Source organism: Zootoca vivipara, chromosome 6 (genome assembly GCF_965207765.1).
Source record: "Zootoca vivipara chromosome 6, rZooViv2.hap1.1, whole genome shotgun sequence".
Taxonomy (NCBI): Eukaryota; Metazoa; Chordata; class Lepidosauria; order Squamata; family Lacertidae; genus Zootoca; species Zootoca vivipara.
The window spans coordinates 70,092,445-70,117,181 of record NC_142589.1 but is presented as its reverse complement, the minus strand read 5'-3'; the positions used below and the strand labels follow the sequence as shown (position 1 = coordinate 70,117,181).

The 24,737-nt window shown below is 45.5% G+C and overlaps 1 protein-coding gene across 4 annotated transcripts; it reads right to left on the bottom strand.

The window, feature by feature from the left end:
- Positions 1-756: 756 nt before the first annotated feature.
- LOC118086731 (B-cell receptor CD22-like) lies at positions 757-24,419 on the bottom strand. Of its 4 annotated transcripts, XM_088672525.1 has the most exons (15): positions 24,283-24,419; positions 21,455-21,514; positions 20,820-20,877; positions 19,943-20,356; positions 17,376-17,669; positions 16,773-17,033; positions 14,972-15,232; positions 13,037-13,297; positions 12,161-12,421; positions 11,122-11,382; positions 10,382-10,481; positions 9,395-9,458; positions 7,444-7,601; positions 6,719-6,791; positions 757-2,909 (listed from the first exon to the last, which is right to left on the bottom strand). In XM_088672525.1, exons 3-15 carry the CDS (start codon positions 20,851-20,853, stop codon positions 2,745-2,747), a joined length of 2,607 nt encoding a protein of 868 aa, XP_088528651.1. In that variant the 5' UTR covers positions 20,854-20,877; positions 21,455-21,514; positions 24,283-24,419; the 3' UTR covers positions 757-2,744. The 4 variants fall into 4 exon arrangements, 3 of the variants coding, with proteins under 3 accessions (XP_088528651.1, XP_088528650.1, XP_088528652.1); XM_088672524.1 differs by lacking the exon at positions 21,455-21,514; XR_015950657.1 differs by lacking the exons at positions 757-2,909; positions 21,455-21,514 and adding an exon at positions 8,405-8,540.
- Between the last annotated feature and the right edge of the window lie 318 nt (positions 24,420-24,737).

The following is a 24,737-nucleotide window of genomic DNA, read 5'->3' as shown; positions in this document are numbered from 1 at the left end:
TGATAAGGCTGTCACTCAGCCTTCTATGTTGGCTGCTTCAGGGCAGGAAAGTAGCTGAAGACAAAAACCTGCTTTCCATTTTGATACAGGGGATTATATATACATATATAACAGTGTGTGAATTTCCATTACGTACCACTCAAACAGAAATGTATTTTAAATGAATTGCAGGATGGCATACGACACCGAGGAATGTATGCCAGGTATCAGATATATGCAATCCCCATTTGTTGGAAGCATCATAAGGAAGGAGGCGTTTATTGATATTACGTACATTTGCGGTGGACCTGTCCACTAGCCTTGACATTTTAGAACAAAATGAATGGGGTTATTGAGATATGATACCTGGATTCAAGCTGTTCTGGGAACCATTAGTATTTCCACCATGTGATACAAAGGATATATAAGCGGACTGCCATAAACTTCTTTCAGATACAATCAGTGCTGCTAGGAGAAAGTTTTGCAAAACATTGGAGACAACTGTTTGTTCAATCAATAGATTCAAAAGCAAACTCCATGGATACACTTACATGTCAAAACTGATGGATTACATCTGAGTGACAGAAGGAAGGCAAGGCTGTAGCAATACCATTCAGAACTAGATGTCTTGTCACTGACCATATAGGGCTCATAAGTCCACAAATGTGACTACAAGCTTAGTAATGGCTGTGGCTCAGCGAGAGTATATATGCTTGGTTGGTATGCAGGATCTCTTCAGTACATATGTATCCTTTGGCCCAAGGAGGACAAATGACCAGTAGTTTAATCATTTATTGATAAAGTGCACACTTAATGTAGCTCCTAAGGGGCACGGAACACGGACACACAGTTTTGGCAACTAAATAGCTGGCATCCCCACCCCAGGCTTGTGCCCCGAACTAGGCTGTTGGTGCAATGGTGTGACCATGCGCCGCTTCAAATTTAAGTACCCCTTGCCTGATAAGGCATGCACAAGCAACTTGCAACCTACACATGATTCCTGCCTCTTCCAGCCCTCCTGGTCCTTGGAGACTGTGGGGAAGGGAGCATAGCTGCCAAGTTATCCCTTTTTTAAAGGGATTTCCCCTTATGCTGAATAGGGTTCCTCGCGAGAAAAGGGAAAACTTGGCAGCTATGGAAGGGAGCAGTAGGGATTTGACCACCCCGCCCCTCAGCAACAGTCTCCTCCTCCACTTCTGACACATCCTGTGCCTCCTACCTCATCTCCAACTGCTCAGACTCTCCCTCTTCCTCCAGCCCTAGCTCATGCCTCTTGGGTGGCACAAAAGCCCATATATCACCCATCCCTTCCCCTGGGTCAGCCTCCGGCCCTCTTGCCTCTGCAAGAAGCTCCTGGCAGTATAGGTGAATGTGTCAGTTTTGGTTTCTCTCAGTTTCTCATTCTTTCCAAGCTCAGTTCTTCACATTTCTACATCAGTCCTCGTGGAAATTCATAACCCATTTTAGTGTGGATCTCCCCCAATATGCACATATTTTTCTGCAATTTTCCTAATGCACATTTTGCAAAACAACTTCCCTTTATATACATTTTCCCATGTTGTTTTCCTAATAGATGCGCGCGCACACAGACACACACACGGGTGGTCCACTGTGGTCTTTCTCTCAAGGTCTCAAGGTCTTTTTTTGCAGCCCTCAGCAACATTTGATGTTCCTCCACAGCCCTTGCACTGCCTTCCCAAAGCCAGGTAAGCAAGGCACAGGGCTTTGGGAAGGAGGCACAAGGGCTCTGGTGGGGTCCTAGAGTCCTCCCACCTCCTTCCCAAAGCCAGCACCTTGCTTGCCCAGTTTTGGGAAGGTAGAATGAGGGCTGACAGGGGGTCACATGTTGGCCTTGTTCCCCCCCCTTGTGCACGACAAGGCTGTGTGCGGCCCACAGTTTTCATGTCAAAGTACCCTTGTGGCCTACTTGATATGAAAAGTTGGGACACACACAAAGAGATATATATGCCCACTTTGCATATACCTCTTTATACACATTGCATGGTCGGAGAACTGCATTGCAAAATTTGCAGAAGTGAGATTTTTGAGGAACAACTGTGTTTCAGTTTGTGTGCGGCTTTGGGAAATGAGAATTCTTTTAAGTTTACCTTAAAACGTGATCTGAATCAAATATCTTCCTCATCCCTTTCAAGGCACAGCAGGACCCCACCCAGCTTGGGAATCCCTGAACCGAATGCAACCATAGCTGAGTGGAAGGATCCACGCAGAGGTTTGATCTGTGACATGTCCAGTTCAAAGGATAAGGCAGCAGATGATAGGAAAGACCTCTGGGCCTGCAGAGCTGCTTCTAGCCAAGATGGATGATACCAGACTGGATGAATGAATGGTCTCACCTGGAATATACAGAGAGCAGTTTTCTATGTTGCAAGTATGGATTGACTTGTTGGAAGGAAGGAAGGAAGGAAGGAAGGAAGGAAGGAAGGAAGGAAGGAAGGAAGGAAGGAAGGAAGGAAGGAATAGCAGATCTTTCCCATATGATTCGATGGGAAAGACAAGACTTGGGGATACTGATCTCGATCACCAGTGAAATGTGTTGAAAGGTGGAGCACTGTGCTGGCAGTGATGCACCATATCTATCTAAACCTCAGCCTTGCTTGTCTCCCAGTACAGCCAGATCATATGCACTACCCTCTCAAGTTCTGCTGCATTTGATTGCAAAGAGAAAGCTATAATACAGGCCCAGCCTCAACACAGAGGGGAAAGAGTCTAGGAGTAGTTCCTGATCTCTGCTAGTTCCAAGAGGATCAGTGCTTCAAGGATGCATACTGGATGCTCTCCTCCGATTCAGAGTCTGTTTCAAAGTCTACATAGGTGGGGTGAGGCCGTGGGCCCAGGTTCACCAAAGACGAGTAATGCAGCTCCTCTTCGCTCTTGTTCACCACGTTCTCGTAGTCAGGTTTGGTGTCTCCCTAAAGCAGAAGGAGATACAAGTTTAGGGGAAAGAGTGTTGCTTAGTGGTGGAGCAGAGGGTCTACTCTAAAGGCAAAAGGTCTCAGATACAACCTCTGGCATCACACAGGGCTGAGAAAGAACCCTGGCTTCAAATTCCAGAGAGCTGCCACCAGTAGACCATGGGTAGGCAATGCGGTACCCTCCAGATGTAATTAAACTCCAAATCCCATCAGCCCAAGCATGCAGGACCATTGGTCAGGGATGATGGGAGCTGTAGTCCAACAACATCCAGAAGGCATTCAGCTGGGGAAGACTGCCCTACCATGTTAGAGAGACCCAGGGTGACAATGAAATGAAATTCCAAAGAATGTCAATAAATGCCCATTTTTCAAAATGCAATATTTGGATTGAGTTGTATGTGGGGATCTCAAAATGTTTGATTGGATGACTGACCGACTGACTGACTGACGGACTGACTGAATTATTATGTAAACTGGAGTACATTTCATTGCATGTCATCTACCAACTTTAATACATCAATTGTTGGCTGGTATATTGCAGAAGCAAAACTGGTGGAGGCTGCATAGCAACTGTCCTGTGAGATGCTGTCAAATAGTGACCTCTATTGCACAGCTGAGGAACCTGTAGTCCTTCAGATTTTCTTGGACTCAATTTTCTCCCATCATCCTTGACCATTGGGTGTTCTGGCTGGGGCTGATAGGACCCGGAGTCCAACAACCTCTGCATCCTTGCTCTAATACTTATACAGACTATTTTAAATGGTCAATTATTAGCTGCTGCAAGATTATAGCTGTTAAATCATGCCTAATATCAAACAGTGTCCGCTGCTGCATGTTTGCATTGTCAGGTACTATCTTCTGCATGGCAGATGCTGTCAGAATCCCGACAGCTGCAGAGAATGTCCATTATCAAAATATGTAGAGAAGAAATGCTGAAAACAAGGGTGCTGTTTGTTTTATCTTTGCAGCGCACACATAGGAAGCTGCCTTCTGCTGAGTCAGATCATTGGTCCATTTAGTTCAGTGTTGTCTGCAACTCCTGTCTTTCCAGGGTTTCAGACTAAGAATCCTCCCCAGCCCTCCCTGGCCCTTCATCAAAGCTCAGTAGCATATAATCTGCCTTGCATGGCAGGTTCAATTCCCAGCATCCCCAGGGCTGGAAGAGACTCCTGTTTGAAATCCTGGGGAGCTTCTACCAATCAGAGTAGACAATACAGAGCTAAAAAGGCCAGTGGTCTGGCTAGGTTTAAGGCAGCTTCCACCCAAAGCTTTTGAATATTTAGTAGAAACCACCTACACATTTTTCAGGGTGCTCACTGCAAAATTAAGGACTAACAGCTTGGGGTTTTTTTTTTGATTGTTTGTTTTTTTAAGGATCACAGTTTCTCATGACACTTCATCTGCTCTCCCACCCTGCCAAGCTACAACCAGGTATCCCTATGCAGATGATAAAACTTTCACATTTTTGATTTAGTGATTAGGCTTCCTGTATGCAACAAAGCACCCTTCCCCACCTCTGTGCCCTCTAGACGTCATTGGACTGTAACTCCCACCAGCCCCAGCCAGAATGGCTAACAATCGGGGCGGTGGGAGTTGTAGCTTCATTAGAAGTGCCAATTAATACAGATCTAGGTTTGTTCTCCCCCCACATCTTTAGGACAGGTCTTCTGCATGCCCCAACACTTTTATTAAAAAGTTGCTTGACCAGACCTCAAGAGATTTCTCTCTCCTCTCTCTCGTCTCACCACTATGGCAAGGAAAACCTCCTTTACCTATTGAATTTCTGCTTCTCATGCAGATAGCAGAAGGCACTGGCATACTGTAATGATAAAAAAAAGCACAGCTAGGAGGAGATGATGTTGACAGTACAGATCCCTGGGGCCGTGTTACGCTCTGCAGAGATTCTATCTGGGTCTTACAAAGGAAACACATGCTCATCTTTTTTAGAAAAATGGTTTTCACTTCAAGGGTGACGATTTCTTTTAAATTGCCAACAAGGGGGTAGGACAGCATAAGAAACCGGAAGCTGAATCAGGACAGCATGGCCCTGTGCATTAGCAAGCCTGGTGATATGAGATTCAAAGCAAATGAAAATTAAAAAATAAATGGTACCCGCTCAGTTCAGTTTTCACTTGTCCTAAAACAGGGGTCCCCAGACTACGGCCCGGGGGCCGGATGCGGCCCAATTGGCCTGCCAATCCGGCCCGCGAGGACCCCCGCCGCCCCCCGCTGCCGCCCGCTCTTACGGCGCGCGGCGCGGCAGCGCTCTTCCGGGTTGGGAAAAAAACGCCGAAAATCCTTTGTGCGCATGCGTATGGACCTCTCCCGACCCGGAAGAGGTCATTTCTGGTGCACTTCCGGGTCGGGGGAGGCCCATACGCATGCGCACAACGGATTTTCGGCGCTTTTTCCACCCTGGAAGCGCGCCGCCGCGCCAGTAAGCGCCTGTGCGCATGCGCACGGGCGCGCACTCCCCCGCCCTCCGGCCCGCCGCGCGATCGGCGCGGTGGGAACCGGCCCAAACGCCAGTAAGTCTGGGGACCCCTGTCCTAAAACAAATGCCATGAGCAACAAATGACTATGAAGGCGGTTCATTATCTATCCAGAAGTGGATTCCCTGGGGAGGTTAGGGGTGGTTTACCTTTCTCTGGTGGTTGTGGCAGTAGCTGAGCTAATTCTGGCAACCTTTAAAGGTATCTGGAATTTTATTTTGCCAGATTCAGGCAAGGTCCATAAAAAAAAACACCTTCTCAAGTTGCTTTTCAAAAACATAGGGTGGAATTAAACCTGACTTTTTCATGACTCCAAAGGAGGGTGCTACTAAGGCGACTTCCCTAATCTGATGTTCTCCAGCTGCTTTGGACTACAACTCCCATCATTCCTAGTCAGCATAGCCAATCATCAGGCATGATGGAACTTTTAGTCCAAAACAGCTGGAGGGTACCCAAGGGTACCAGGTTGGGGGAAATTGTTCTGTTCTTCTCACCACACACCTATTCTACAGCTGACCACAAAGTTGAGAAAAATATTCTAGTGACAGCTTGAATTCCCTGTACTAAACTGAAAGCCGTAATTCTCTCTCTCTTTTTAATATATATTTTGTATTTAATTTTCTGTTTTACAATTTAAAATACACATTTTACACCCTTGAGATATCCATGACTTCCATTCTTCTCTTTCCATGGTTCATTTTAAATATAATAAATCCCTGCACATTTTACAAAAACTATACCAATCGGTGTTCCGTTATTGCATCCATCAAAACTTATTCACACTGTTGAACTTATCTTAATGCTGACAGTGTTTTCAGTTGTACACAGTTATTTCCCATATATTCAATAAACGTTTATTGAAAGCCACAATTCTCTGTGATGCTTTAAAAGAGGCAGACATGTTGCTTTTAAACCTGTATCTCTACAGTGTGAGTCAAACTGCCGTTTGCAGTCTGAATGACAACCAAATTTAGTGCAATACCTGAAACATTGGTCATGCTTGTGCTGGGACCAGACCCCTTTGAAGCCCCTACCTCCACCTCGCATGGACCAAACCTCACAGCATTTTGGAGTTATGTGGAACCCCTTGGGAGAACACCCTCTGTGATCCTCTTTCCCTCAGTAAGTCTACCTCCTCCCCGCAGCAACTCCAGGGTTCTCTGGTCAGTGGAGAACCTGCTAGGATGTGGGCCCCTGGCATACGTCCAACCATATGTCCAGGCATGCCAGCCATAGGAGATCATGGGCTACAATACTGGGGAAGCCAGGTCATTCACACATCCCATGGGATTCTGTCTTACAATGAAGATGTACCTTTGTGTGGAGCTCGGGTTTCTTTACCACACTGTAGATCACGGCATCATCCAAAGGCTGTGGTGCTTTGACACTGTAAAGAATTGAAGATTCCAGTTAGAAAAGCATTTGGAGTGTGGAAGAGGAATTTAGTGCTTAGGCTGCCTGAATGCAATATAGCAGCCTTTGTCAACTTTGTGCCCTCCACAACTCCCATCATCCCCAGCCAGCATGGCCAATGGTGAAGGATGATTGGAGTTGTAATCTACATCCAGAATGCACCATGTTGTAGTAGATTGTTGGTTTTCAGTGGGTGGGTCCCCTACTAACTTTATACATTCTCCCATACACAGGAGATGAGCAACAGAAGTACCAGATGCAAAGAACAACCGGGGCTGCTGAGTCTTTAATCATCATGCAAACAATGTGGTTTCAGGATGGGTGGGAACATTCTACCCACCCACCACATGAGAAGCTGTACCAACTGAAATCCCCTCTTCTTCACCAGTGATGAACTCACAGGAGCTCTGGTGACCTCCTATGTATCTGGTCCATCCTAGGGAAGGAAGGAGAGTAAAAAATATGGGCACAGGCAGCGTATAGGAAGGGCCTATTCAGTGGTGGCTCCTTGCATGTGGAAATCCCTTCCTACTGCACCCATCACTTGTCCAACTCCCCCTTCTTCCAAAAAAAGGCAACATATCTACCACAGTGTCCTGCAACCCTCTAGTCTGCTCCCATCATACCTTGCATAAACAGTGCGTTCCTCAGACAAACTTGGAGGGAACCTGAGCGCCGCATAAGAAATGGAAGTTTCTGCGCCCTCGTTCAGGAATCCGATGGAGCCATCTGCTCCACTTTCTCTCAGCCTGTTGTTACCATTGCACAGTTTTTCTCCCTTGGCCTAAGAAACAAAGCAGTGTTTATTCTCTTGCCTAGGACATCATTTTCTCTGCAGCGACATAATATCCCACCTACCCACCCACCCCTCCATGCAAAGGATGACAATCTACTGTGCCTTCTGAGAGGTGCACATGAGAGGGAGTATTTCACTGGGTGCCCCATGTGTCACTCGGGGCTGAGAAAAGCCAGCAGCTCCTGAAATTCTCTGCTGCTTTCCTACATAGCAGTTACATCAAGGGTGGGGAACCTGTAGCTCTCCTGATGTCTACGGAATCCAGCCCCCATCAGATAACTGGCCGTGCTGCTCCATCAACATCTAAAAGACCACAGGGTCTCCTCCTCCTGAAATAAAGTATATCCCTGTTGAATGGATAAATCAGGGGGGATGCACAACTGAATGCCAGTGGGGCATAGTGGCTACAGCAGCCTGCCCTAACCTGATGCTCTCCAGATGTTTTGGACTACAGCTCCCATCATCCCTTACCATTGGCCAAACTAGCCAAGGCTGGCAGCTTGTAGTCCATAGCATCCAAAGGGAAGACTAGGCATATATTGGACTCAGGGCCAAACTCCATGTTACATGCAATCTGTGGTTATATTAAGCCTGCTTGCTTCCTCTTGGTTTGTTTTAACTGTATATTGTGCTATGCATTTATTTACTCTCAAGATACTTTGTTTGTGGTGGCTGGTGTCCATTGGTACTGGGAGGGAGGGAGGGAGTAGGTGGAGACAGTAGCACAGTGGGGGGGGACAGGTGCGGTTACCCCAGGTGCAAAATTGTTAGGGGGCACAAAGTTTAAACACCTGGTGCTGCCTCAATACAGCTGCACATTTCCGTCACTGGGCTCTGTTGAAAATGGCTTCTCCGTGCAAACCAGGAAGTGACCTCTCCAGACAATGGAATTGCTCTTCTTTTCTTTATTTTTGTGGCTGCAATCTCCTGGGTGGCACAGACGCCATTAAGCAGTTGAATGTGCATGTGCACTCCGTCCGTTTCCCCACCTTCCCCCTTCTGCACAGCCTTGGGCACTGGCAACCCATGCTACGCCACTGGGTGGAGACAGACAGGGTGGATTGAGGGTAACTAAGAAGGCAGGTAGATGAGAGCTAAAGTGAAGGTTGGTGGGACAATGCCCTAATGGACCAGTCTCCACTGCAACTTGTGAAAGGTTACTCAGAAATGTGGTGAGGTAAACATATGAAATAAAATACAGCAGATGCATGAGAACAGAAGAAGAGACCAAAGGTCCATCTAGTCCAGCATGCTATCCTCACAGTAGCCAAACAAATGCCTATGGGAAACCCACAAGTAGACCCTGAGTGCAACAGCATTTTCCCCACCGGTGGTTCCTGGCAAGTGGCATTCAGAGCTACCCTGCCTCTGACTGTAAAGGTGGAACATAGTCATTGTGGCCAGTACCCAATGATAGCCTTATCTCCCACAAACGTGTCTAATTCTCTTTCAAAGCAAGGGGACAGCAACCAAGATTGGGCCCATGGCTAATGGATGAACCATTTCCACTGCACCACAGTCCCAATCACAAGGCTGGGGGAATGACTCCCAGAGGTTGCTACTTGCCACAAGGGAGAAGAAGCAACCACTGTCATCATACTTGGGACTGTGGTGCAGCTTCATCTAATTTGTCCTATTAATTCATGCTGATCGTCATGACTGCCAGCAACATCTAGAGAGGTCATTGGCTGGTCACAGAAGCAGCCATGTCACTTGTTATTTGCAAACAGATTCAACACCCTCGCTCTCCCACAATGTACCAGTGGAAAATAAAACTTAACCTTCTTCACAAAAAATGAGCCTGATTTCCGTGCCCTTCCAGTGCCAGGGTCTAATGTTTTCTTCCTGCAATGTAGAAAAGATACAGTTCTGTCCTGTTAGTCATTCATTGGGGCAGTTCACCAGAGGGCTACCACCACTTCCAAACCCCTTCACCAAACAGAAGGTGTGTGTGATTTATAAAAAGTTGATAGGCTGGATTTATACTGTCAGACCATTGATCAATCTCTTCTGCTACATATTTTGGAAACTGGTCTGTCTGTCTGTCTGTCTGTCTGTCTGTCTGTCTGTCTGTCTGTCTGTCTGTTCTCTACAGGTTTTGCCACCTGTCAAGCTATCATTGATACCGTAAATTCAGCATGAGAATTCCCAAGGTAGGGTAGTAGTTTTTGTCATTGTTGGGATGCCAAATGCCCTTTTGAATCAACATGGCAGACTGAAGTGGGACTTTGCTCATTTTTTGCCCACCTCCCAAGATTTCATCACCAAACTTAGCAAGAGTTGTCAAGAGGTGGGAGCAGGAGGTTTCATCAAAGTTTGGGTGCCGGGAGCCATTGTGAAGCAAGATAGCAGGCCAAAATGTGACTTTGTCTGATTTTGGGCATGACGGGCCCAAACTCATAGACTACACTATCCATTTAAAAAACACTTTTTGTTTTTACAAATTCCTGAGCAATTTACAGTTTGTTGTTGTTGTTGTTGTTGTTTAGTCGTTTAGTCATTTAGTCATGTCCAACTCTTCATGACCCCATGGACCAGAGCACGTATGGTATTACATAGTATGTAATTTACAGTTACATACTGCTTATATGCTTATATGCCAAAATGGCTTCTAAGCAGTTTACTAGCATTAATCCGATTATAAAATCCATACATAATTAAAGGCACAATAATACAATCCCAGCAGAACAGGGAAGCCTAGCTCCTTCAGAAACATCGCCGGTTAATGACCTGGCTGGATCAAAGAGGCTCTGCCCAGAACCACTTACCATCTCTGCACCACATAGGACAGCAACCCCAGGAGGAAAACCGCAAATAGGACACTGCCCAGGCCAATCAGGGCACGCTTCAACACTGTAGCTCTGCTGTCTACATGGCACAGAAAGGGAGAAAGCTTAGAATTTGCAACACCAGGCTGTAATGGTGAAGAGATTGTTGCCTGTTCCCAAGCAGGCTTTTGTTCAGTTGCACATCAAAGTTCCACCAGGTTCCTCTCCTTCACATCCATCTGCCTTGCAAGCAGTGAGAAGGGCCTGAGCTCAGCTGCAGAACATTGGCTTTCCATGCAGAAGGTCCCAGGTTCAATCTCTGGCATCTCCAGGCAGGGCTGGGTATACTCACTTTCTGAACCCCACCACCATCTAGTGCTCTGAGTGGCTGGGTTTGCTGCCATATTTATTTCCCACAATAACTCTGACACTACAGCAGATCTGTATGGATTAGCAGTGGGGAACCTCTGGTCCTGGGCTCATATACAACCCTCCAGAACTATCTGTCTAGCTCTCAAGACTCTCCTTTGCCCATGCTCCTTGGTCAGGTCAAAATACCCTCCCAAGATCACAAGCTGTTGGAAATGCATTGGCCATTAGCCACCCTTAGCAGAAATATCCATGGATTGTCCTTCCACAATAATTATCAACATACAATTCTTGACAAAGGATGGCCATGCAGCTACTAAAACAACATTTTGCAGGCTAGAATTCTTGACCTGCCCTTATTAACTACTCACAGGACACAGTGATGTCCATGGGTGCAGAGTCCTGCTCAGAGATGCCATTGGAAGTTTTGCAGTGATAGGATCCTGACTGGTCAACCTGGATTTTCTTCAGCTGAAGTGTCCTGGAAGTTTGCTGGAGCCTCTGTTCATTCCAGTACCATGTGTAAACATCAGCTGGTGGATACGCATCATTATCGCATCTCAGTGAGACACTCATTCCCTCAATGATCGCATCCTGGGTGCTCAGGAGTAAATGGACATTACGAGGCCCATCTGCCAAGAAGAAAGGCAGGGAAGATCCATTCAGCACAGCCTAGTATTTTTCTTAAGGCTCTCAGTACCACTCAGGGGTTGCTGGCGCCCTTCAGAGTTTGTAGGGCAGAAGGCAGAGAGACTAACAGTAGGTGAAGCCAGAGCCATTGAGAGGCAGGTCCAACTTTTAAACTTTTATTTTGTCCCCATCCTTTTTCCCTCCTGCATTCTAGAAAGGAAACAATGAGACTAAGGATAAATCGGACAGCACTGGTTCTAGTTAAAAGGCAAGTGTTGAAGACAAGATCTTGGAAGCTTGTCCTCAGCTAGAAGTAATGCTTGGAGGACAGACAGGGTGACGTGCCAGTTGGCGGGGTGAGGATGCTGCCTCAGGTAGCAGAAGCTGCCTAAGCAGACCCCACCTGACCCACTGCCTCTATTCACAGGGGGGAAGTGGGGCTGGTATTGACCCTGATTTCAGGTGAAATCTCACTGAAATTGCACCAGATCTTGTGAAGCCCACTATATCTTGCACGGTTTCAGGCAAGATCTTGCCCCAAATCGGGGAGATCTCCCCTGAAATCAGCACGGATACAAGGGCTGCTTCTCCACCAGTGAAGGAAATGGCAAGGTGGGTGGTAGAGGCAGCGGTGCCAACAGCAAGGCAGAGTGGCACTTCCCATTTTGCCTCAAGCAGTGAGAATGGATGGGCCACCCCTGAGGACAGAGTAAGGGAATAAGATACTCGGGGTGGGGTCCTCATCAGCCATCTTCAGGAGTCTCTCCTTTCCATACTCACAACGGACATTCAGCTGAACTGGTGAGGACTTTGCTGAGCCTACTTGGTTGCTTGCTACACAATAGTAACTGCCAGAATGCTCAGGGGTCACTTTTGGGATGGCCACTGTAGAGTCCAGCTGCAGCTGTTGCCCTTCTTTGTACCATATGTAGGTGAGTTTCTGGGGGTTGGCTTCTCTCACTTCACATCTCAGCTTCACAGAGCTGCTTTCAGTGATCAGCCCCAGAGGTTCTTGCACAGCTTTCACGTCCTTGGGGCCAACTGCAGGAGGAGAGACCAAAGGCAATGTATCACATAAGGTGCTCCACCTGCCCTCGCACCTGAACACACATGCAAAACCCGCCACACACACACAACAATCACTGAATACAGATTCCTCTGCAGTAAATCTGTGATCAACCTCAATTTTCAGCTTGAAAAGCACATGCCTGCTGCACTCAACAGTCCTGCTTTTGGCACTCACCTTTTATTAAATTGTGCCAACAGTGGGTGCTCACCACTTGAGGAGCATCAGAAAAAAAAATTCTCCAAAATCTTTCTGCCATAACAGGTCTGCCTGTGTAAGTTGCAACTGACAATGGCTCACAATTTCTGTGGGCAAGCATCCCGGCTTCTGTCATGTGTATAAGGCTGCCATCAATTTGGGATCTAAGGTGTAAGATCAGTCTAGGCTAAGAGGCTCTATATGGCAAAGAGTACATCATTCTCGTGATTTGGCTAAATTATTTAAGTTCAACCTGCAATTCTCCAAACAGGTAGTGGAGCCACATAACCTGTGTGGATCAAGTTTGTGAAATGACTGCACCTGCCTTCCCATAACCTCTCCCTCTGCTTAACTGGTACATGTGTTCCAGGTCTTCCAGTAGCATTACTTACAGAGTGTTGTCACAGAGACGGGCGCAGATGCTGTACAGCTGATCTCGTTGCAAACTTCACATTTGTAAATGCTGACCTTTTCAGCTGATGCAGTAAAGGTGTACAGTTCCTGAGTAGAACTTATACGTTTCTCTGACTTGTACCATATATACCGTTTGCGACTGGGGTTACTGCTGCCCACAGAGCAGTTCAGTGAGACAGTGTCTCCTTCTGTTATGGGCTGACGGCTATTAAGGGTAAGCTGGACATTCTTGGGAGCATCTGGAAAATCAGATCAATGCTTTTTTTATTCCTGAGAAACATCATCCATGATGTGCATAGTTGGGAAATGGGCACAATAACCAGTCACACACATTCACCAAAATAGCAAAGAATGAGCATAAATACCTATACAAATACAAATGTTGCACATTGACCAGTTAATATTGATAATATCCAAGTTGTTTATGTGCACAGTTGCTGGTCATTTTCCAGAAGTATTTCATTTCTACATTTATACTCACTTTCCAAAAGTTAAGAGTTATATTTACAATAACATGGAAAAGGTTGCAGCTTACAGATTGTAGTTCAATCTCTGACATCTCCCACAATCTACTGGGAAGAGTTACTGTGCCCACTAGGCCTGGAATCCTGAGCTGTTTGTTTCTTTGAATAAAGAGTTAACTTCACTGACATCATGTGAGTTCTTACTGACCAGCTCCTGGCGCCTGCCCTGACAGAATCGCTTCCCAATTTCCCAGCCCCACTAGCATGATCAGCATCATTCAAATATCACTAGCAGAAGCATGGGAGCAGTCAACACACATGGGCTGCCAGTCTGCAACACTGTGGATGCCCCCAAGTATAAATTATGTAGGAGCAGGTGAGCAAGAAATTGCTCATACTGAAAATGCAGTGGTGGGCCTTGCACATTCTGATTTACAGCCTTTAAAAGGAAGGGCCATAGCTCAGTGGTAGGGCCTTGTGTGTGGAAGGTACTAGGTTCAATCCCCAGTATCTCCAAACAGGGTTTGGAGCCATGGCCAGTTTAGACCAGTGTTTCTCAACCAGTGTGCCTCCAGATGTTTTGGGACTACAACTCCCATCATTCCTGACCACTGGTCTTGCTAGCTAGGGATGATGGGAGTTGTAGTCCCAAAACATCTGGAGGCACACTGGTTGAGAAACACTGGTTTAGAGAACAGAGAACTAGATGAGCCACCTCTGTTCTTAACTGGAGGATTCAATGGCCTTAATTCACTCTACACTAGCCAGCAAAGGAGGATCTTCCCTTACACCGCTGCCCAGCATGAACTTGGAGAATATCAATAGAGGAGGGTTGGTGCTGCTCAACTCTCTCCATAGCTGTGGGTCTATGATGACCAGCAAGTAGAGGATTCACCCTCCTCCCCAGCCAGCATGGTATCCAAGGGCTGTGCACAAGCAGGATTGGGACAAAATTCATTCAAGGTGACTGGTGCTACTATCCCTTGCAGAAATCAAGCAGAGCTGCTCATTTGTACAAACAGCCTTGCTTGACCTCTCATTGCATCCCAAGGTAAGAGCTTCAGGACAGCCCATAGGGATCAGGCGAAAGGCCCATCTCACAGTGGTCAATAACCAAGGTGCTTATGGGAAGTCCTTAAGCAGGACATGAACACAAGAACACTGTCCCCACTTGAGATTTCCAGCACATAGCCTCTGATAGTGGAGGTACAACAAAGCTGTCATGTCCAGCTGCCATTGATAACCTTCTCCAGTGAATATGCCTAACTTCTTTTAAATTTGTATATGATATGCCACATACTTTGCATGCAAGTGGTCAATATTCCTGGTACCGCCAGGGTTTTTATTTTTAAAAGGATCAGGTTTCAGCTGATGCAGAGCACAGCTATGACCCTGCCAGTCAAAGTCCAAGCTACAGACCCTTCACTTCCTGAAACTGAGGTTACTTACACTGAACGTCCAGGGTGACAGATGAGGATTTTGAATTTCCAATGGCATTGCCAGCTATGCAGTAATAGGTACTGGAATCTCTGGCCTGGATCGCCTCAAAATGCAGCTCCTTGTCGGTTCCAATTATGACAGACTCACTATCTTTATACCAGCCATGGCGGTTGGTGGCAGGATTGCCTCGGGAAGAGCACCACAAAACCACATAGTCCCCTTCTTTGATTATCCCCGGTGGCACGTCAATCTTCACATCCTTGGGTGGATCTGGGATAGAGATATTATGGACACTGAAATCAGGACTCTTGAGGCCAAGAAAATGTGTCTGCTTCCTTGGGGGACAAGAGAACTGAGAAAGAGTACCGTGTGTATTCAGTGATTGGTGAAGGTAGCAAAACTGGCCCCACCATATGGAAGGGTGAGTCAGCCCACTCCAGGAGGGACATTTTGAGATACTGTTAAGACAGATCATTACTATGCTGATGATGACTGTTGTTGGCATCCATCTGTCTTGAGAGACAACAGAGCGCGCTTCCGGGGGTTTAGTCAAATCACTGCATTAGCAGCATCAAAGTGACCTCCATATGGTGCGAGCCTGGGCAGTGTGTATGGAGGTCCTGGGCTGCCCAGATTACAAGACCCCCTTCTCCGACATGCTGATGTGGTCCACAAGAAAGCAGAGCAATATGTTTGGCACCAGCTTGGCTACAGGAGTTGCCAGAAGGAGGCGTACATGGCACCATCCAACCTTCATAGAGACTCCACTCTGGATCAGAGTTTTCCTTCTCCTAGATGGGTTACCTTCCCAGGTTGATGAGCCCATCTGCCCCTCACTCCCCTCTACAGCAAGTGCAGAAAGTGTCTTCTTCACTATTGGACCCACTTTGGTCTTGTCTGTTCAATCTGCCAGAGCCTGTCTTCACACACAGGGGAAGTCAGAGTATGACTACACTTTTATCATCATCATCATCATCATCATTCACCACCTCCGCTGCTACCACCATGTCACAGAATCACTACTGCCACCTTTACTATATCATCATCAGTTAATTAATTGGTGGTGATTATTATGTTTACTGCTGTGCTACAAATTTGGCCAACTATTATTTATGTATATATTTTCAACCCACCTTTCCTCCCAGGAGCGTGTGGTTCTCCACCTCCCCATTTCATCCTGAAATCAACCCTGTGAAGTAGGGTAGGCTGAGAAATGGTGACTAGTCCAAGAATTCCCAGTGAACTGCATGTCTGAGTGGGGATTATAATCCTGCTGCTGAAGATCCTGGTCCAGCATGCCACATTAAGCAGGGTGAGTCAACCCAACCCCAGAGGGAGATTTTGGGATAGCATTATTTTCTCATCATATCTGTTGTTTCTCTTTTGGGGGTACTGAGAAAGTCCATATATACATAAACATGTTCAAACACTGCAGTTCAGCACCTACAGGGTTAAGTGAGGCCATGTCTATGGCCCCTCCAGACCCAACCAGCCGCCAGATCACTAGCATGCCCTGGATGCTACCCTGCCCATCTTTGAAGGTGACCTGATATAATATTGTATTCTAAAGGTGCATTTTATGCAAGACCAGCAATGCTGGTTTACAAACTACATTGGTGAGTGTGTAGAATTGGCATTAAAGAAGCTATTTCTTGCTTCCCGTCCTGATAGTCACACAATGCATGAAAATCAGAAGGGAAAAGTAGTTTTCTTCTGAAATAAGAAAAGTCCCTCAGAAGAGGAAGGAAGAGGCGAGCAATATCTGAAAATTCTGATGGTCATCATTCACCAGCACAACAAAGAAACTCACACTGGACATTGATGGTCAGTTCTGAGCTATCGAATCCAAATGTGTTTTCAGCTTTACAGCGATAGACACCAGAATCTTGCTCTCCTACAGAATCAAATTCCTTTATTGGGCTCGTCCATTCATACTTCCAGGCATCCTTCCAGTACCATTGGTATGTAACTCCAGGGTTGCTACTGTTGACTGTACATGCAAGAGAGAGTTTTTCCCCTTCTTGGACTGTGATTCCAGGTGTAGCGCTCAGCTTAACTCTTTTGGGACCATCTGAAATAAATAAAATAGGGAAGTCGTAAGTACCATAAGAAATGGACAGAAGCTGCAAGGCTGGAGGTCCTAGAATATAAACAGGAACCCTTAATTATAACCCCCTCCCCTCTTGCAGGGATTCCCATCACATTTTGCACTCAATAGCAGATATCCTTCCAAATGCGACAATCACGTGCTTCTTGCTATTGCAAATGCCTAAGCCACACCCCACCATCCCTCACAAGGTTCAGAGTTCAGACGATGTCTTTTCAGAGGAACAGAATCTTGTGTAGTTCAGGCGGAATTTTTTTTTACAGATTTTCCCCACATAGCCCAGTTTCATCCCCCCTGAATACTCACATTTCACATCCAATGTCATAGTGCTCTGGGATATCTCTGTCCCATTGTGGCTTTTCAGAGTGCATGTCAGCGTTTTCCTGTGATCCTCCCAAGTTGGAGTAAAACTCAGAATAGTTTGGACTTTTCCATATTTGTTGGTTGTTTTTTGGGAAGACATACGACTCTCCTCCAAGCCGCTGAGAGTCAACATAATTGGCTCATCAGGGCAGTGGTAAAATACCCAGCAGGTCACTCTCACTGACCTCTGTTCCCGGATTTCTGCAATGCTTTCTATCTTGGGTTTGGGTGGTGACACTGCATGCAGAAAATAAATAAAAAAAAGGAAATGGCAAGTCATTGATCAGGCAAAGGTGTAGACCAGAGATGGAGAACTTGTGACTCACTGCATGTTCTTGGACTCCAGCAGCCATCAGCCTCAGCCAGCATGGTCAGGGGTGATGAGGGTTATAATCCAGCAACTTCTGGAAGATCAAAGGTTCACCACCCCTAATCTAAAAGTAAGCTGTTGAGCAGATAAGAGCCTTGATCATCTATCCAAAAATGGCAAGAAGCATCCAGGCCTACCTTTTCCCCCTTCTGTGATGCAGCATGTTAGCATAGTTATACCTGCCTCCAGCTGGAGCACAGAAAAAATGTTCTAGTTACAGGTAGGTAGCCGTGTTGGTCTGTCGTAGTCAAAACAAAATAAAAAAATTCCTTCCAGTAGCACCTTAAAGACCAACTAGGTTTGTCATTATTATGAGCTTTCATGTGCACGCACGGTATCTGAAAAAGTGTGCATGCACACAAAAGCAAATACCAATGACAAACTTAGTTGGTCTCTAAGGTGCTACTGGAAGGAATTCTTTTTATTTTGTTTCCACAGAAAGAATGGTCACTTCTTCCAAGTTATGTATTCGTGGAGGCTGGCCAATGAGGACAAATGGGGCACTTACCCGCCGTCTGCAGTCTGCCCTCAGCCAGTACCCCCTCTCATATGCCTCCTGACTTATAACCAGTTGAGAGGGGGCTGACACTGACTGTTACCCTCCTCCTCAGTCTCAGAGATCCCCAACTACAACTCAGAAGGGAGGAGGACAGAGACAAAACTAGAATCAGTTGGCTTTGCCTGTCATTGGCTCTGCTGCCACCTACTATTGGCCTCTCTGTCTATCATCCTACCAGTCCCTATGGGCACCAGCCAGCACTGGTGGCTCTATTTGCATGAGGATCTAGGGTACGCGAGAGCCAGTTCAGCAGAGGGAGGAGATGCCTCTCTTGGTGGAGCCGTCCAGCTGCCAAGTCTCCTTCCCTGCAGAATGGGAACAGTGCTGCATGTGACAAATGCGGAGAAGGGTGGAAAATAAGGACATCCTATACGCCCAGTTGGCTGAAGCACTTGTTTTCAATTACTATGGCTTTCTGAGTTGATATTTGTCAAATGGACAATGGCAGAAATGATTTTATTCTTTTTTTGTAGAACTTGTAGAGGTGGTTTTCTTGATTTGAAGTTCAGATGAATTATTTTATTGTTTTTAAAGCTGAACATGTGTATATACAATCCCCATATTGAACTCGTACAACAATTCAGGTCCTTCAGGCTATAAAGAGGATTATAAATTTGTTAGGTAATAAAATAAATAGGTGGTTATTTTTGCATATCAAAGTGATGTGAAAAACTCCGCACTAGATATTGGCAAGGCAAATAAGAACACAGTCTATTGTATCTATAGTTAATCTACTTAGGTCCATTATTTTCAATGGGTCTCCCCTGAGCCAGCTGTCTGCGGACAAACACTGTCTCCCTCGGCCAGTAAAGCAAGATGAGCACCGCAACCCCAGAGTCGTCTGCGACTGGACTTAACTGTCAGGGGTCCCTTTACCTTTACTTCCCCTGAGTGGACTAACGTTTGATGCAACACAATGTAAGGGGCTGCCTGATGAATGGCACATTAGTTTCGCACAAAGATGTGGTGAGGCCTCCTAGCAAATACATTATTAGTGTCATTTAACAAACCCTTATAAGAGGGGATTCCTGAAATGTTATTCAGTTACCAGTCTACCATTACTCTTAGTCTACTCTTGGGATTTCTTCCAGTTCCATAATTCTGTGATTTGTATAGAATTACAATTACAACCTTAGAAAATTGACCGTTTAGAACCTCACCTGAAGACCTATTTATTGAGCATTCATCTTTATTTGCTTGCATGAAACTTACACAAAGTTAGAGTATATCCTTGTTGAGCTTTTGTTCTGATTTGATCACAGGGCAGTTATGCATCTGTTATTCATCATGATTTCTTTATGAGGCATTTACACATCTTCCCACATTAGTCATTTGCTCACTCCACACATTTCAGTGCATGACCCTGTCTGATTCTTTTTAAAGGTGGATTCTTTTTAGGTGATTCTTTTTAAAAGTGAATCTTGCACTAGGGCAACAGAGCATTTAAAAGTGCATAAATCTACATTTGTGGTAAGCCCTTGAATCCCTCCCACAAAACAGTGACAGCCTGAAGGTGCCCTTAGCTTCCAGACTACTTGACTAGCAAGAGCAGAGGACAAATCATCTCTGAAAGTTGCTTACCATTAATATTAACAGCAGCCTCAAGAAACCACTTTTCTCGTTCACGCCTGTTTATAGGAGAGCCATAAAGTCTTGCTCCATATTTGCCACTGTCATTTTTCTGGAGATGAGAGATCTTCAGGCTGCAGTTTCTGTTCTTTAAATTCCCAACAAAGCTCACCCGATCCAGAAAGTGTGGCATTGTTGGAGTCAGGTACTTCTTTGAGGCCGTGGAGCCATTGTATAACATGATACCAGAATAATCTTTAAGTGTCTCATTATACACGGGGTCAAAATACCAAATCAGGAAGAAGTTGTCAACCCGAACCTTGTTATATGTTACGCCAATCATGCATGGAATAAGAATACAGGATCCTTCCCACGCAGCCAGATTATTCGGGGCAATAGTCAACATCTTTTCATTACCCAAGATACCTAAATCGGAGAACAAATTGTTATATTTTGATCAGCTCCCACCATACATTCAGAAGGATGATGAAAATGATCTGAAGGCTGTGCTCTCTAATCAAAACTAAACTCAACTTCTTACAGCCTCTCCAGCCTGGTAGCTTTTTTGCAGAAATATTCTGAAACATGTCAATAGCATTGCATTAGTGTGTGTGGGGGGTGTTATACTGGACCATAGATGCATCATCAGAGGCCTTTTGGGGTGGCAGGACTGGTGAGCACTACCCTGCCAGGGGGCATCAAGACAATGTTTCAGAATGGAGCTAGAGAGGTTTGGTTTGTGGAATTTAAGTGTCACACAGGGCACCGCTAAAATCTGAGACCCAACGTCCACTACTGCCTTCTCCTCATTCTTTTCTAAAGACCAAAGAGAGCAGAGGTGCTTAAAAGAGACCAGAAGCCCAATTTGCACAAATCAAACCTGAATTACCTGGAAGGAAGAGCAGAAAAAAGAAACTCCTCATTGTGGATTCATGCAAGGGCCAAATCTGGAAGCAAGGGGGTGGAAATGGATTATTGATTCATTCAGTTATAGTTATTTACCATCAAAAATATTTTCTCCGAGTCATAAGAATGTGTATGGACCATAGCTGCCAAGTTCTCCCTTTTTTTAAGGGAAATTCCATTATGCTGAAAAGGCTTCCTCGCGAGAAAAGGGAAAACTTGGCAGCTATGGTATGGACATGTGCTCAGAGAGAAGGCTTGTATGCAGCTTGGTGGAAGGGAGAGAACCTGTCACAAGCTCTGCTCCTGTCAGTTGAGATTCTTCTCCCATAGTACTCCTATGGGAACGGCCATGGCTCAGGGACAGAGCAGATGATTTGCATGCAAAAGGTCCCAGATCCAATGCCTGTCATCGCAAGGCAAGGAGAGATTCCTACCTCAAGTCCTGGAGAGCTGCTGCCAATCAGTAGGCAATATTGACTTGAATGGACCAATGAGCCTGTGTGGTGTAATGGTTAGAGTGCTGGACTATAACTTGGGAGACCAGGTTTCAAATCCCCACTCAGCCCTGAAGCTCACTGGGTGACCTTGGGGCAGTCACAATCTCTTCACCTAACCTACCTCTCAGGGTTGTAGTGAGGATGAAACAGGGGAGGGAACCATGTGTACCACCTTGAATGCCTGGGAAGAAAAAAGGTGATATATACATGTAATAAATAAAATTAATGGACTGATTCTGTACATGGCACTTTCAATGTCCCAGGAAGACAGTCGTCTCCAGTAAGTATTAAGGATAGGGAGGGAATTTTTTAAAAAATTACAAATTCAAATCCATTATGTTCACAGCAGCCAGAAAGGTTTGCATGCTGCTGGGAGTTGTCTTTGAATTTCATCCTTGCTTTTATAAACAATAAAAATCACAAAACCAGTACAAAAGAAACTGAATATCTTGTTTCTTTAACCAGATTATTGGGGGGGGGCTGGTTTTCCCCAAAGCAACTCCCCAAACCGTTTTCTACCAATCAGCTAATGTGGCGCCCTTCCTATTTAACAGGAGTGATTCCAGAGATTTCAAGAGTTGTTGTCCAATCATTTCTGCAAAGACCATCTGACACTTTGTCAGAAGTCCTCCGCCTGAGCTGAAATGAGCTCAGCTCCTTATATCCTCTCCAACATAGTCTCTAATAAACACCTTCATTTGAAACAGTTTCATAGGAGTCATATACCATTTTTTGCGATACCTTCAATGCTTGCTCTTCTCATGGTAGATAAAACTGATGTCAACAGGAACCTTAACCACATTTAGTCCAACAATTGTCTTCAATCAAAATATTCCACATCCATTTCAAGCCTTCTGCAGAGCCCATATCAATGCTCAGAAGTAGGATATAAATAGGAGACACCAACCTCTCCTCTTCACCCTCAGAGCTCAGAAATACTAGCTTGAATGGCATGAGAGCAAGAAGACTTCTTAAGAACATTTCCAAAACAATGCCGTTATATTGCAAACAGAACTTACGATTCTAAATGAAGAGAAACCAAAATGGACAGATTTCACCAACCATAAGGAACATGCACTGAGTTTGCCTTGCAAAATTGAAAGCCCCTTTTCAAACTCCTGTCTGTTTCAATCTGGCCACTGACAGCTACTGCTTTTTCGCCATGCTGAGATGCTGCTAGAAGTACAGTGAAGCTTGGATCAGCAGACTGTTCCTGTCTCTATCTCCTCTTTTTCGCAGAGGCAAGACTCAGCAGATTGAGCTGTTCTACTAGAGTTCATCCTCCCCTTGCAATAGACTTTGCAACCTGTATGCTTGCCCACCCCAGTTGTATTGGAGAGAGCAGAGCAACCCTTACAGAGTCAATGGGAAATGCAGCCATACCCTCCGACAGTCCTCAGATGGAAACAGGGACCTTCTATCAGTATCATTGCTCAAGCATTTCCTCCTGATCATGTACAAAAGTCATTAGAGGAAACAAACAAAATTGTAATATTTTAAGCACAGAAATCTTTGAATTTATGTATTGCGTTTGGGGAAGCCGGAGGAAAAAGAATAAAAAACCCCAAATCAATAAATACAACTAACTGTGTGTATATATATACACACACACAACATGAACAATAAATGCAACATTGTAAAAATAAATAAATACATATACACATACACATACATACATAGAACACGGGTGAAAAGAGTTCTGAACGGAACTCAAACACTGCTTGTGGTTAGACCTCCCTAGGGTTGGGAGCAAAGTTTGGTTCAGTCTATATTTTAATGCAGAACTACCTACTTCTCATTTCCTGAAATAAAGTGTTGACCAAAATGTAGCTATTCTTTGATTCTTTGGCCATTATTGAAATGTACAAGACTTCCATCAAAACATGTGAAATGCATGTGGAAAGGGGAGTATGCATTAAAGTGGTGAATTTGCTTCGGAAAATGTATCTATGAGGCAAAACGCCATACAAAGGTGTGCATTTTTTAAAGGAAGAGAGCAAACTAATGTGGAAATGTGGCGAACCGAAATTAAGACAGGATACATGAGAAATGGAGTGAAGCCAACTACCACATGCCCTCCTACCAATCTTTCTAACACATGGGCCAAAAAACAGTTTGTATTACCTGTGTTGCTGTACCTTTAAGTGAAGGGAATGGAAGGGTTTTTCCCCCCTGCATATATTGACAGCACGATACTGGACCCAGACTGGGACCCAAGAGGCAGGGAGGAGTGCCTGTTAGAAGGCTTCAACTGTTTGCTTCAATTCTCAATGAGAATTGAGAGCCCCACACCTACGCAACTGAGATAAACAAAATCTTGTTTTACTATGCCAATTGCCGGTGAAGAGAGGCCACAGTGGGGGGTGGGGGGTTAACACTACCTTGTTTCCTGATTGGGTACCCCCACAGTGGCAATCTGTGTAAACAAACACACCTGCATTGAAAGGCACAGCTATGTAACATTTGCATGTCGTTTAAGGAGTTTCTTCCAGCAGGGAAATGATGGGAAATGTTCCCCCAACTAAAACCCCTGTTCACTGGGCTGCTGTCTGGAGGAGACAGTTTGCCCAGGGACCTGCCAAACCTACAGCCAGCCCTCCATGGATCACAAATGCTAGTTGCCTTGCTCACGCAGACGACTGAACAGAGGTGCCAGCTGCCTCTACACAGTACAAGGGTTTGCATGAAACAGTTCACATGCGTTGATTTGCAAAGCTCAACATAGACTGTACTCCCACTGAACATTAGATGTGAATAACTGCGAGTGTGTACAGCTCAGGTTTTTACCTAGCTACACAGGTACACAGACTGTACCCTTGCTGTGTGTCACCTGTGAACATCCCTAGTGAGACTTCCCCTTATGGATCATTCATTTAAAAAAAACCCTTGGGAGATCAGCGCTCTGGAGTAAGAGTTATTTCCCTAGGAATCATTCATTTGTATTCCTACCTGATAGTGAAGATGCAGGCGAAGGCTGAGGAGCTCAGCTTAGCTGTGTGAAGAGCACCCTTTCAGTGCTGAGTGCAGCTGTTTGCCAGGGTCGGAGTCAGCAAAGCTGTGATGGCCCAAAATAACAATAAACCCAGAAGCAACTAAGACTGTGCATCTGTCATAAGAACTTCCCTCTTTCTGCCCTGAGCAGAAGATCTGGGGGCATCTGCTTCTGCTGCTTCAAGCTTGGCTGAATCCCTGCGGTTCAGGGTGAGGTATTTTTGTCAAAAGAGAAGCCTACCCACATTGCTGTGCGTTTGAGACCCGAGCAATGCATGGCCGGTCAGCAGGAACCCCTGACAGCAGAGGACCATCCAGTGTTTCATTTAAGGAAGGGGTGGGCCCAAACATCCACTGCAGGCATCTGCCGGATTTCATGTGGGTGGCAAGAAAGAGGGAAATGGGTGGCAGAG

Excerpts from the sequence above, each read along its gene's own strand:
- LOC118086731 (XM_088672525.1), bottom strand. The coding sequence starts at position 20,853 with ATGAGGAGTTTCTTTTTTCTGCTCTTCCTTCCAG. Across the intron at positions 12,422-13,036 it reads CGTCTCTGTGACAACACTCT|TTGGCCCCAAGGACGTGAAA; the intron begins GTAAGTAATGCT and ends CTCCTCCTGCAG. Across the intron at positions 10,482-11,121 it reads CATGGACATCACTGTGTCCT|ACAGCAGAGCTACAGTGTTG; the intron begins GTGAGTAGTTAA and ends TGTGCCATGTAG.